Here is a 13,386-nt window from a genome sequence, read left to right on the forward strand (position 1 = left end):
ACAGAGCCAAACAGTTAACATATACAGACGGTAACAATTAGATATTATCATCAGGAGGAGGGCCCTGATCACAAGAGCTTACATTTAAACAACCTGAGTCTCATTTGCTATATAGCAGATTTCAGCTAATTAATGATACATAATAAAGGGTAACTAAAGTAGGGAACAGTTTCTAGCTAAATCAGGAGAAAGGCCATTCTCTTGTACACGTCCCCCTGTTATGCAGGGCCTGGGGGGGATAGGGGCCCCAGTGAATGGGACTGCAGTGAGCAAGGTAGGAGATAGGGATCCATTTATTCTGCCAGTACAGGTATAGGACCCGTTATCCAGAATGCTCGGGACCAAGGGTATTCCGGATAAGGGGTCTTTCCGTAATTTGGATCTTCATACCTTAAGTCTACTAAAAAATCAATAAAACATTAATTAAACCCAATAGGATTGTTTTGCATCCAATAAGGATTATTTATATCTTGGTTGGGATCAATTACAAGGTATTGTTTTATTACTACAAAGGAAAAGGAAATCAGTTTAAAAATTCTGAATTATTTGATTAAAATGAAGTCTATGGGAGACAGGCTTTCCGTAATTCGAAGCTTTCTGGATAACGGGTTTCCGGATAAGGGATCCCATACCTGTATATGAATAATATATATGGGGTTTGCTCCCCAGCCAAAACTGCTGATTGCCCCAAAGGCTCCCTATGGGAGTCCGCCATAAACACACACAGACACACTGTATTTATTGGTGGCTATTTGAGGGGCAGTTTTAGTTTAGGGAAGGGCACACACATATTGGGGGGGGCTGTTACACTTTGTGAGGTGCAGCTGCTGAGCTGACACATGATCCCACAGCAGTTGCTATGGGTATTATATACAGAGCGTTTCCCATGGGATAATGCATTCTTATAAGGAACCCCAAGAGTCAATCAATAAAATACAGAATTCATAGGGGCTGGGAGTTTGGGGTCACTGCCCCGGACCCTCGTATTCCTGCCCCACGTGCCTCCCGTGCCTGAGGGGAGTGAGAGCCGGCGGCCCTTTGATAACTGAGCTCCTTCCCCTCTTCCCTGCTTGGGATTCCTGGCATTCCTTTCTGGCTTTGCTGCGATCCCTCACATCTCTTATTTACCTTCCCATACACCAGAGCCTTACTCACTGGCTGGGCCTGCAGGCTGGGGGGCTACAAGCTAACCCCCTAGCAACTAGGCCAGGGTAGTGAGGGGAATACATGGCTACTGGGCTTTATCTGTAATATTGGTTAGAGGCCACTACTCGGGGAGAGTAACTGCCCCGGCAGTGATACATTGTGTCAGTCGGATATTTCTATTGGTTAGGGGCCACTACTCTGGCAGAGTAACTGCCCCGGCAGTGGTACATTGTGCCATTTGGATATTTCTATTGGTTAGGGGCCACTACTCTGGCAGAGTAACTGCCCCGGCAGTGATACATTGTGCCAGTTGGATATTTCTATTGGTTAGGGGCCACTACTCTGGGAGAGTAACTGCCCCGGCAGTGGTACATTGTGCCAGTTGGATATTTCTATTGGTTAGGGGCCACTACTCTGGCAGAGTAACTGCCCCGGCAGTGGTACATTGTGCCAGTTGGATATTTCTATTGGTTAGGGGCCACTACTCTGGGAGAGTAACTGCCCCGGCAGTGGTACATTGTGCCAGTTGGATATTTCTATTGGTTAGGGGCCTCTACTCTGGGAGAGTAACTGCCCCGGCAGTGGTACATTGTGCCAGTCGGATATTTCTATGTATCTGTGCAGGGGAGAATCGCGACTACAGAGAACAGACTAGAAATTTTCACCTATTGTTCTTTCGAGACTCATTAAGGTCGTGTCCCAACAAGCAAGATGCCGGGGGCTCAGTAGCTGCTCCTGCCTCCCAGCTGTGGGGGGGCGGGGGGGCTTTTAATTTCTTTCCTTTTGCAGTGGGAATGATGTCCCAGTGACCCCTTAGCCCTGTATCTAATGCAGTGTTTTCATGTGATGAATTGAAAGTTAAATATCATTTTATTTTGGTATTTTCATGGTCAGTAATAGGGGTGAGATAATATTGTGCCCCAAACCACTGTTAGTGATTCATAATATTATTCTTTATGGATCCTGGATTAGATTGTAAGCTCTACGGGGCAGGGACCTCCTTCCTACTGTCTCATACCACATGGCACTTATGTATTGTATTTATTATGACCCTTATCTTCCCTGCGTGTAATTGTGTATATTGTAAGATTGTACAGCGCTGCGTCCCCTTGCACTGCTTTATAAATAGTGAGCTTACAATCTAAGGTCCCTATACCATTCCCATCAGCCCCTGCCCCAGTGAGCTTACAATCTAAGGTCCCTATCCCATTCCCATCAGTCCCTGCCCCAGTGAGCTTACAATCTAAGGTCCCTATCCCATTCCCATCAGTCCCTGCCCCAGTGAGCTTACAATCTAAGGCCCCTATCCCATTCCCATCAGTCCCTGCCCCAGTGAGCTTACAATCTAAGGTCCCTATCCCATTCCCATCAGTCCCTGCCCCAGTGAGCTTACAATCTAAGGTCCCTATCCCATTCCCATCAGCCCCTGCCCCAGTGAGCTTACAATCTAAGGTCCCTATCCCATTCCCATCAGCCCCTGCCCCAGTGAGCTTACAATCTAAGGTCCCTATCACATTCCCATCAGTCCCTGCCCCAGTGAGCTTACAATCTAAGGTCCCTATCACATTCCCATCTGTTACCAGGTACTTAGCAGGAGGCATGAAGCAGATTTGGTTGAGGGTTACTTTGTCTTTTCTTTGATTTTATTGGTATTTAAGGGACTGAGACAGTGATTGGCTCAGAGACTATAATATACTGTAACCCCCTGTGGGTTTTTTGCTGATGAAATGGTCCCCTCCCAGGAATCGCTGTGCCGGTGAGGAGAGTCTCCTTTATTAGCCAGATAGCTTTATTTTGTTTGTATTTGCCCTTTAATGACACCCCCATCCCACAGGGCCACGCTGACCCCACATGAGGGCGAGTGCCATGTTGCCCCATTACACAGGGGTCAGAGGGTTGCGCTGCAGTTGTGGGGCAGACGGAGCCTTTTCTCCTTTTCACAATTCAGCAGCGGAACAATGGGCCCCTTTATCCCTGGCCGAGACTCGGCTCACAAGTGCTGACATCAGCCGTTTCCAAGCAGGGCGCCCTTTCCAAATAAGAGTCCTCGGCCCGAGCCGCCAACCTTCCCAGCAACCCCCTTGCATGACATTTGGCTCTGCAAAGTCAGTACGGGCAGGATGGGTCTGAGAGTCATGGGGGGGGGCTGATTTATATAAAGCAGTTTGTGGGGACGGCTGTTCTGCTCCGTGACTTTGCTTGGGGTTTAATGTCCGGATGAGATAATGTGCAATAACCTTCCCAGGAAAAGCGCCTCGTCTGCCCCTTACGCACCTAGTGGCCCTCAGCGGGATTGCTTTATGGCTTTTGGCTGCTACTGTGGGAATAAAATGCCGTCCGGTCCCCAAACAATGCTGTGACTCAGTAAATGAAAGTAGGCCGGCCAGTCAGGTGTGTATCCTCCGAGCCTCGGCCAATGGGAGGCTGAATAGGAAGTGAGGGTACATCCCAAATCTTATGCCTCCAGCAGGACACCATTTGTAGTTGCACACAGCTATTTGGTTTCTAGGACCACTGTCCACAGCAACCAGAGAGCAGCGTAGTATTTCTTCTTTCCGTTCACAATCCGTATGCCTGGTTGCTAGGGTCATTCAGGCTAGTAACTGGATTGAAGCCTTAATTCCAAGCTTGGGACATTTGGGAAATCCAATGGCAAATGGATTTGGAATGATGTTCACATGTGCCCGACGGTTAAATGTGCAGTGATTGGCTGCTCAGCACTGATACATGGGGAGGGATGGCGAGACATGGGGTTACCCACAACTCTCTCTGCTGGGGACTCGCCGTAGGCTGTGGGATTGCGGGGGGGGGGGGGGGCTCATTAGCAGCTGATGCCTTGATAGAAAAATCGGCATAAGGGATCCGACTCCTTCCCTGCTGTGTTGGTCTAGACGAGCGGGTCAGTTAGCTGTGCTTTCCCATGGTGCTCCTGGGAATTAACCCTTATTCGACTGAATGTCCCACAATCAGAAGCCTGACACTCCTGCTGGACTACAACTCCCACAATCCTCACTACAGCCAGAGGGCCGCCGGTGTAGTTTTGCTGTTACTATTTGCCAGGAGCTACACTCGGCCGACATTGGAGCATATAGTGTATGTTTTGTGCAAAAGACTTGGAATGTGCGGCAGTCGGAACTTACGGGATTTCCCCGATTATAAGCCGAGAACATGAGAATGGTTTCCCCTCGGTTCGGGGCTATAAAGTGACGCCCAGGCATTTGGATCAACAGATGTTTCCTGAAGTTGGGCAGAGGGACGAGTAGAAGGTTCCCCCACCCAGGGGCAAATCTGTTATGGAAACGGTTGCTATAGACACTGAAAGCCATTTTAACTTTGTCAGCTCCAGCCCCCTCTCTGCCTTCCGTGCCCCCCCCCCCTTCCCTTTCTCTGAGCCAATTGCCTGGGCATGTGGTATTTGAAGATGAAAGGGTTAAATTAGCATTGGCTTTGGGGCTGAATAGAATTCCGGCTCTGACCCATTGCAGAGAGTGAATGAATCACCATTGTTTGCTGCCGGCCGGGGCTCAGCTAGTAATAACCAGGCCCCTAAATAGCTCCCAGTGAGGCTCAGCCTGGGAAAATTGGGCCCCAGTCATCTCTACAGATGGGGGGGGGGGGGGGGGATCCGTCACTATGGGGAGTGCAAGCGAGGAGGGGTAAATTAGCTTTCAGGCTGTGCAACTAAAGGTCAATTGCCCCCAGCAACAACATATAGGGCATATGGTAAGATTAACTGCCCTTGGTTAAATCTGCACCCCCCCCTTGAATTGGATCATGTCCTGCATGACCGTAATGTGGAGGCCCGGTTACTGGTTCCAGAAGTAACAATGATGCCCAATGCATGTGTGCCGCTTGCACTACCACTTCCCACCAGATACTGGCAGCCAATTGCCTTGCACAGACCGCAATGGAATAGCGCCACCAACAGAGAAAACAGTCATTGCTATGGATTACTGCCCACAGATTACCTCTCCGTTAGTGGGGGGCATTTATCAACACTGGGCAAATTGGGCCGTGGGCAATAATTCATGGAAACCAATTAAATTGCTGAAAAAGGGGCAATGACTGACTGGTTGCTATGGGTTACTGCCTACAGACAGTCAGTCATTGCCCCTTTTTCAGCAATTTAATTGGTTGCCATGAATTATTGCCCACGGCCCAATTTGGCCAGTGTTGATAAATGCCCCCCCACTAACGGAGAGGTGATATAGCTCTATCGATAGGAATGAGCCCTCATTTCACCAGGCAGAGAAAGTAGCTGTTGTACTTGCCCTTTATTATGGTTTATAAGGCACCAACATACTGGGCAGCGCAGTAGAGTGAATAGGGGAGAACACACTGACAAATCTATAATATTTTTGGGCTTTTGTCCCTCGTTCCCATTCGCCAGTCTCGCACGTTTATGGGAATTTGCGCAGTTCTGGGCCCGTCGGTTTTGCCGCCTCTCCCAGCTGCTTCCTGACGGGGACTTTTATTCTGAAACAGTCCCTGCCAGTGTTTTTTTTTCCTTTTGGGAAAGCGGCGCCGTGCCAAGTTAGAGAGGCCCCGGGATTTGTTTGCAGGACTCTGAGCTGCCGAAATGCTCTTTGGCAAAGCCGAGCGAGAGGTTTGTATATATCTCCTTTCATTTCCATCTCCGACTTTCTCAGTCCATATGGCAGCGCCGCACTTCCAGCTGCAGTTAATTTCAGCCTGGGAAGGCACAGAGCTGGCTGTTACGTGAGGGGCCGCAGTATCGCTTGGGGGCTTCACATGACTCTCCCTAATATGGCGCCTGTTCCTTCTTGGTATCTTGGTCGCCAAATTCAGGGTTTTCTTTTCCTAGTGTTTCCAACAGGGCCTCGCTGGCCTGCAGAGCTGCTTGTATCTGAGTGCAACCAATGGCTCAGCACTCTAGAGATGATATATATATGAACCAGTGTTTTGGCTATTTTGCCTTAGTATGTGTACAAGGGCCCAGAACATTCCTTCTCTGTATATTTGTATTTATACATATGGGTAGGGGGTGCCATAGTGTTTCCCTTAGACAGTACAGTATGGGGGTACAGCTTATTGTGTGCCCAGAACATTCCTTCTCTGTATATTTGTATTTATACATATGGGTAGGGGGTGCCATAGTGTTTCCCTTAGACAGTACAGTATGGGGGTACAGCTTATTGTGTGCCCAGAACATTCCTTCTCTGTATATTTGTATTTATACATATGGGTAGGGGGTGCCATAGTGTTTCCCTTAGACAGTACAGTATGGGGGTACAGCTTATTGTGTGCCCAGAACATTCCTTCTCTGTATATTTGTATTTATACATATGGGTAGGGGGTGCCATAGTGTTTCCCTTAGACAGTACAGTATGGGGGTACAGCTTATTGTGTGCCCAGAACATTCCTTTTCTGTATGTTTGTATTTATACATATGGGTAGGGGGTGCCATAGTGTTTCCCTTAGACAGTACAGTATGGGGGTACAGCTTATTGTGTGCCCAGAACATTCCCTCTCTGTATATTTGTATTTATACATATGGGTAGGAGGTGCCATAGTGTTTCCCTTAGACAGTACAGTATGGGGGTACAGCTTATTGTGTGCCCAAAACATTCCTTCTCTGTATATTTGTATTTATACATATGGGTAGGGGGTGCCATATTGATCCCCATAGACAGTACAGTATGGGGGTACAGCTTATTGTGTGCCCAGAACATTCCTTCTCTGTATATTTGTATTTATACATATGGGTAGGAGGTGCCATAGTGTTTCCCTTAGACAGTACAGTATGGGGGTACAGCTTATTGTGTGCCCAGAACATTCCTTCTCTGTATATTTGTATTTATACATATGGGTAGGAGGTGCCATAGTGTTTCCCTTAGACAGTACAGTATGGGGGTACAGCTTATTGTGTGCCCAGAACATTCCTTCTCTGTATATTTGTGTGTGTGTGTGTGTATCTCTGGGGGCTCCTCTAGTATCTGAATATTTTAGTAATAATGACTGTTTCCTTACACTGTTCCCCACAGTTCCTTATTTCTTCCCCTCAGCCCCCCAATCCTTTCTTCATTGGCCAAGTATCAATCTTCCCATCCACAATTTCCTTTTTTCAAATTTCCCAAACTTCTTAAACCCCATATTTTCCCGCCACCCACCTAAACCCACACCAGCAACCCTACTTGATGACCCAAACCCAGCCAACCCACGGAACCTGTAGGTACTGGGTACACTTGCACCTCATTGCTGTGTATAGCCAGCATTACTCCTCTCCCAAGCAGCTCCAGGGGCCCCCCTACTCCATGTGCAGCAGAACCATAGTACACGGGCATCCCCTAATCCTGTCAGATTGTAAGCTCTAATGGTTACAGCTTTATTTTCTGTATCAGTCATTATGGTGCACAGATTTCATCCCTGTTTTGCTTTTGTCTAGAACCAAGAGCCTTAACGGCGACTACCGGAAAGAGCACAGAGACCGGAGCCGGAGCCCCATAGAAAGAGCAGCGGCACCGACCATGAGTCTCCACGCCAGCCACTTGTATGGGATCCCACCCCTGGCGGTGGATCAGCCGCTGGCACTTACCAAAAACAGCATGGATGCTTCGCGAAGCATGGGAATCGTGCCCACCATGGAACGGCAACAGGTGAAGTGACTTTTATTTCCACCGATACACATGTTGGACTGTAAATGTGCCCATACATGGGCCGATTGTAGCTGCCGATATGGGCCCCTTGGACCGATTCGGCAGCTTATCGACCCCTGTAGGGGCAGGAACGAGGGGCCTGCCCGGCAGATATCGATCGGGCAGGTTAAGTCAGATCGGTGACCGCATCAACGAGCCAATGCGGTCCCTGATCTGACTTAACCTGCCGAACCGATTGCCCCACTGCCGCCATTGTAATTTGATTGTTTGGCCCCAGGGCCAAGCGATCTAATTAGCCTACATTTTCCCCGGTATCGCCCACCCGTAGGTGGGGATATCGGGAGAAGATCCGCTCGCTTGGTGAACTCGCTAGGCAAGCAGATCTTCACATGTATGGGCACCTTAACTCCCTGTGGCCCTACTATTCTGATTAATATTCTTTAATAGATTCTTTTAGGGAAAAATAGATGCAAGTTCCTGAGGGTTAATGAATCGTTAGATTCATCTGCATCCGTGTGGCCCAGAGCACTAGTGTTTTGGGAATATGGGATTGGACATAGTCATTCCCTTGGGCAGGTCCTGATACTGCGCTACAGCTCCTGTTGGTGTCTCAGACAGTGTTGGGAGTAAATGCAGCCAGTATCACTGGATATTTTTTTTTTTTCCCAAATATTATTAAATTGTCGACTTTGTAAAACTTCACTCTCCATCCAAAATTGTTGCCCAGGATCGTTTTAAGGCACAAGTGACTCAAGGCTGCAATTCTTTCTTTCTTCCCAGAACCGACCTTCTGTGATTACGTGTGCACCGGCGAGTAACCGCAACTGCAGTCTGTCTCACTGCCCCGTCACCCACAGCGGGGGTGTCTCTGCCGTGCCCGGCAGCTTCCGGCGGCCATCAAACAGTGAGTTCAACTTCTTGGCTAAACACATCATTTAACCTCTTACCTGCCAGGCAACCGGAATAACAGTACCAGCCCCATAGATTCTAAGGTTGCTTATATCTTTTGCCCCAGCACTGGAAGGGTTAAGTCACCCCAGAGGTTTTTTACTGCCCCAGTTCTGCTGAATCATTTCCACTTAAAACCTTATTCCAGGATGACCTTGTAGCCCGGGCTGGAGCTCTATATTTGTTGCAGTGCAGCCATTTTGAAGACCGGGATGCAGTGCCTATTGGCAGGTCATGGAAATTGCCGTATTTCTCGAAGGTGATTAGTCCTGGTCCAGTTACTCCAAAGGCTTGTAATGCCGGACATGGGCCCCAGTCATTTCCCTAGTGCTCCAGGTCTGACAATTCCCCTTTGAATGATGGTGTAATTTAGTACTGGATTCTTCAGGTTCTAATGTGTCTGTAGTAAATAGAACATTCCAGTGGAATTGACTCCAAGCCAATTAACACTTTGCTTTCTTTTTCCCCTCTGCCCCAGCCACGACCGCCTGTGACCCTGTGGTGGAAGAGCACTTTCGCAGAAGTCTCGGCAAGAACTACAAGGAGCCGGAGCCCGTGGCCAATTCTGTGTCCATCACCGGTTCTGTCGATGACCATTTTGCCAAGGCACTTGGAGAAACCTGGCTCCAGATTAAAGCTGCCAAGGATGGTGGGCCCAGTAGCCCTGAATCTGCCTCGCGAAGAGGGCAATCATCCCCTTCGGCTCACATGATGAACCACAATCACTCCCCATCTGTCCTTTCCTAGACAGACCTCTGTAGAAGCACCATCGAAGAGCGAGTGCATGATATGACTGAGTTCCAGACCAGCGTCGGGGGAGGCACGTCGAGTTGGGCTTTTTTATAACTTGTATACTTAACCTGGCGCTTCTCCAATGCCTTTACCCTCTAGCAGGAACAGTTGTTTTCTAATGTTCTATGGCATCTGCCTCTGTTACCAAAGAAACCTCCACTGCAAATCTGCCACAAATCAACCAAGCGACACCGTTGCAAAAGTGGTGCGATCCGACACTCTTCCCCCTCCTTTGCCGGCATTCGTCGCCTGCTTATTGGCGTCGTCCCCTTTCTCTAGTTGAGTTACGTTGTTTGTATTTACTTGAAAAGTATCATTAAGTCTTGATTTGCACTATAGAGGGCGAGGACGGGGTTTGCCTGCCCGACGTTTCACGAGACGCGAATATTTAGAAAGGAAACCGCTTGAAATAGAAAGGAAGGGGGTTATGAGGGCCGTGACTCTCCATCTAGAAAGGGCAGAAATCTAGAGAATCTAGAACCGTTGTACTTCTCTTCTTTTTTCCAATCTTCTCTCGCGCAACTGGACTGCAGATCTTCTCGGAGACTGGCATTGTGTGCTGTTTTGGTCGGATGGGATCGCTCTGCATTCTTTATGGGAAAATAAAATAGCTGGTATCTATTCTACACTTATTAACCTCCTCGGCTCCTGGACATAACTTACTGCTGGCACAGTTTAACTTTGGATAAGATTTTAGTTTGGTCGCCACCGTTTTCTCGTGGTGACCAGGCCGAGCCTCCGGATAGGCCAATCCTAATCAGTTTCTTAATCTATGAATATGTGTGGTACAGGACGCTTGGGCGTTCGTCTGGGTAAGCGATGACTTTATGTGCCCTTTGCGTGCGCTTAGTGAGCTTTGTGGCTTGTGAGTGGAACCATATCTAACGGGCTGAATCTCTGTTACATGTCAGACTGGGCTGCTGTTTCATGCCATTATTAATTTTATTTAACCCTATGTGGAAGCCCGAGCCAAGGGTGTGTACATTCCACTTGTTAGACCCCTGCCCGTAGGAGACGTGACTCCATATGCAATAATTCCTAAGTTAAAGGCAAAGTAGACCTGGTTCATTGCTTGGCTTTCTAGAAACTAGTCCTTGTGTGCAGTGTAACATTCCAGCGTCCCAGTGTTGGGGACTCGAGCGCATTCTATACCACTGGCTTTATGTTATGGGCGCAGGTATGCGTGGGCAGTAATGTTGTGCTGCAAAATGCGTTGTGTCGGCACATTGGCAGAAAGAGTCTGAGACTCGCTCGTTAGGCGATGAACCAAGAATGGGTCTCGGGGGTTAAACACATTTCACGATCCTCATTCTCGTTAACGCTTGGCATCTACCCCCTACTTCCCCGTAGGGCACACTTTTTTTTATATAAAGGTAACTATCAGACCATCATTACGCTGTGCGTAAAGTATGTACAGAGAAATTTGTAGGTTTTTTTCTTTTTTTTTCCTTTTGAAGAACAATTAATTTGTTAATGATATGTAGCTATTTAATTGTTTGCCTTTCTCTTATTGTAATCATTAATTTTTTGTTCTTTTTTTTGTTTGGAGAGAAAAAGTTGATCTTTTTTTGTGTAGATTTTTTGTGTATTTGTGATACCGTAAAAGTGCAGGAACACAGTTATTCTAATGGAAACACTGCGTTAGGATTCCCAGCCGCTCGTGCATAGTAGTGCCGCAGGCTACTGAACGTGGGGGTCACTCGTGCCGCAAATGGGAACTGTGGAAAAAACGGGACTTTCTCAAATCAAATTCATGTTTTTGGGGGGTTTTGTATAGAAACGGATGTGGTGTTTTGTACTTTCCTAGTAACCTTATTAAGTGGCCTATCTGAGATAGGCAACTCCCCGCAGGCCAATAGGCACAAGCGACACAATCGGAACATGATACGGAACAGGCACCATCCCTTGGACTGGTCGTTATGGTGCCTGGGAACCCAACTCACTGTACAGACGTGGGCAGACCCTTTATGCCTATTGTTGTATTGTGTGATGCAATAGGCCGCCCTGTACTGTGGGGAAGGAACTGACGGGATATGACATAGTGACGACATCATTTAGAGAACAAAAGCAATTGGGAATTTTGCCAATTGAAAACCAGGAAGGGGTGGGGGGCATCCCCTCTTTTTATTGTTAAAGAGCTGCTTTAGGGCACGGAGCTGTTATTTAAAAAAGGTTTTGGTGCAAAACCGGGGAATGTTTCCTACCCCCCCCCCCCCCCCCTGGGGTAATGAGCAGTTGCTCTGTGCCTTCTGTTTCCGGGGGGTCCAGTTAGCGATGCCCCCCCAGCAGCAGGACAGATTTGGTTATGGCTGATTAATTCCAGTGCGTGTCCCCAGACTTCCATTTCCTGGGGGACCCCTCCTGGTCCTGATAACCCCCCACTCCCACCCACGGGTGGGTTCCGTTTATTCTCTGTGCCGCTGAACAAGAGAAGAGCGGCCATTGGCCCACAGGATAATCATTTCTACTTGAAGGGCGGCAGAGAAACTCGTCTGATTTCCCCACAGAGGAACAAACTGCATGACTTTTACTTTTTTTCAAATATTTCCCATGTTTGTAAATCTGTAAAATAGCGTTTCTGTTGTGGCCTCGATTTGACTGAAACTTAAGAGAAAAAAAGGTTTGGCCGGGCCATTTCTTTTTTTGTTTTTTTTGTACTTAAAGTATAAAAGTAGCCTTAAGAACAATAAAGTGCTCTTAAACCACTGTTTGCGCGGCCTCTTGTTTCCCAGCGGCTACATGGCATGGTGTGCCAGCCGCACGGGCACCGGTACCTGGGAGACAATTACTAGGCTGAAGGGGGTGCCGACCCAAATGTGGGAAATTACAGAAGAGTATTCACAATAAGGGAACGTTCCAGTACTTCCCACAATGCAGTTTTACATGAGTAATGTTATTGGTACCTGTTCCCCAGCTTGCTTCCCCACGCCAGCCTCACCGTGGGCTCTAGATGTCAGGACTCCCTTTCAGCCAGGCCTCATATCCCATAATCCCCTGCTCTAACCATGTAACTAATGAGATATTCCCCTCAGCAGCCAGGCCTCATATCCCATAATCCCCTGCTCTAACCATGTAACTAATGGCAGAGAGATTCCCCTCAGCAGCCAGGCCTCATATCCCATAATCCACTGCTCCAACCATGTGACTAATGGCAGAGAGATTCCCCTCAGCAGCCAGGCCTCATATCCCATAATCCACTGCTCCAACCATGTGACTAATGGCAGAGAGATTCCCCTCAGCAGCCAGGCCTCATATCCCATAATCCACTGCTCCAACCATGTGACTAATGGCAGAGAGATTCCCCTCAGCAGCCAGGCCTCATATCCCATAATCCCCTGCTCCAACCATGTGACTAATGGCAGAGAGATTCCCCTCAGCAGCCAGGCCTCATCTCCCATAATCCCCTGCTCCAACCATGTGACTAATGGCAGAGAGATTCCCCTCAGCAGCCAGGCCTCATCTCCCATAATCCCCTTCCCCAACCATGTGACTAATGGCAGAGAGATTCCCCTCAGCAGCCAGGCCTCATCTCCCATAATCCACTGCTCCAACCATGTGACTAATGGCAGAGAGATTCCCCTCAGCAGCCAGGCCTCATATCCCATAATCCCCTTCTCCAACCATGTGACTAATGGCAGAGATTCCCCTCAGCAGCCAGGCCTCATATCCCATAATCCCCTTCTCCAACCATGTGACTAATGGCAGAGAGATTCCCCTCAGCAGGAAGGTGAGTGTGAGTGACTGGTGCGTGTGAGTGTGAGTGACTGGTGCGTGTGAGTGTGAGTGACTGGTGCGTGTGAGTGTGAGTGACTGGTGCATGTGAGTGTGAGTGACTGGTGCATATGAGTGTGAGTGTGAGTGACTGGTGCATGTGAGTGTGAGT

General features: G+C 48.3%; 1 protein-coding gene across 4 annotated transcripts in view; it reads left to right on the forward strand.

The window, feature by feature from the left end:
• Positions 1 to 12,210, forward strand: part of vgll4 (vestigial like family member 4) — a 64,392-nt gene extending 52,182 nt beyond the window's left edge. For 3 of the 4 annotated variants that reach the window (XM_031900223.1, XM_031900222.1, XM_031900224.1), the window contains exons 4-6: positions 7,553 to 7,763; positions 8,544 to 8,667; positions 9,190 to 12,210. In XM_031900223.1, coding sequence (XP_031756083.1) covers positions 7,553 to 7,763; positions 8,544 to 8,667; positions 9,190 to 9,458 — 604 coding nt within the window. In that variant the 3' untranslated portion in view covers positions 9,459 to 12,210. 4 annotated transcript variants of the gene reach the window in all.
• Positions 12,211 to 13,386: the final 1,176 nt, after the last annotated feature.

This window comes from Xenopus tropicalis, chromosome 4, assembly GCF_000004195.4.
Source record: "Xenopus tropicalis strain Nigerian chromosome 4, UCB_Xtro_10.0, whole genome shotgun sequence".
In the NCBI taxonomy this organism is placed as follows: Eukaryota; Metazoa; Chordata; class Amphibia; order Anura; family Pipidae; genus Xenopus; species Xenopus tropicalis.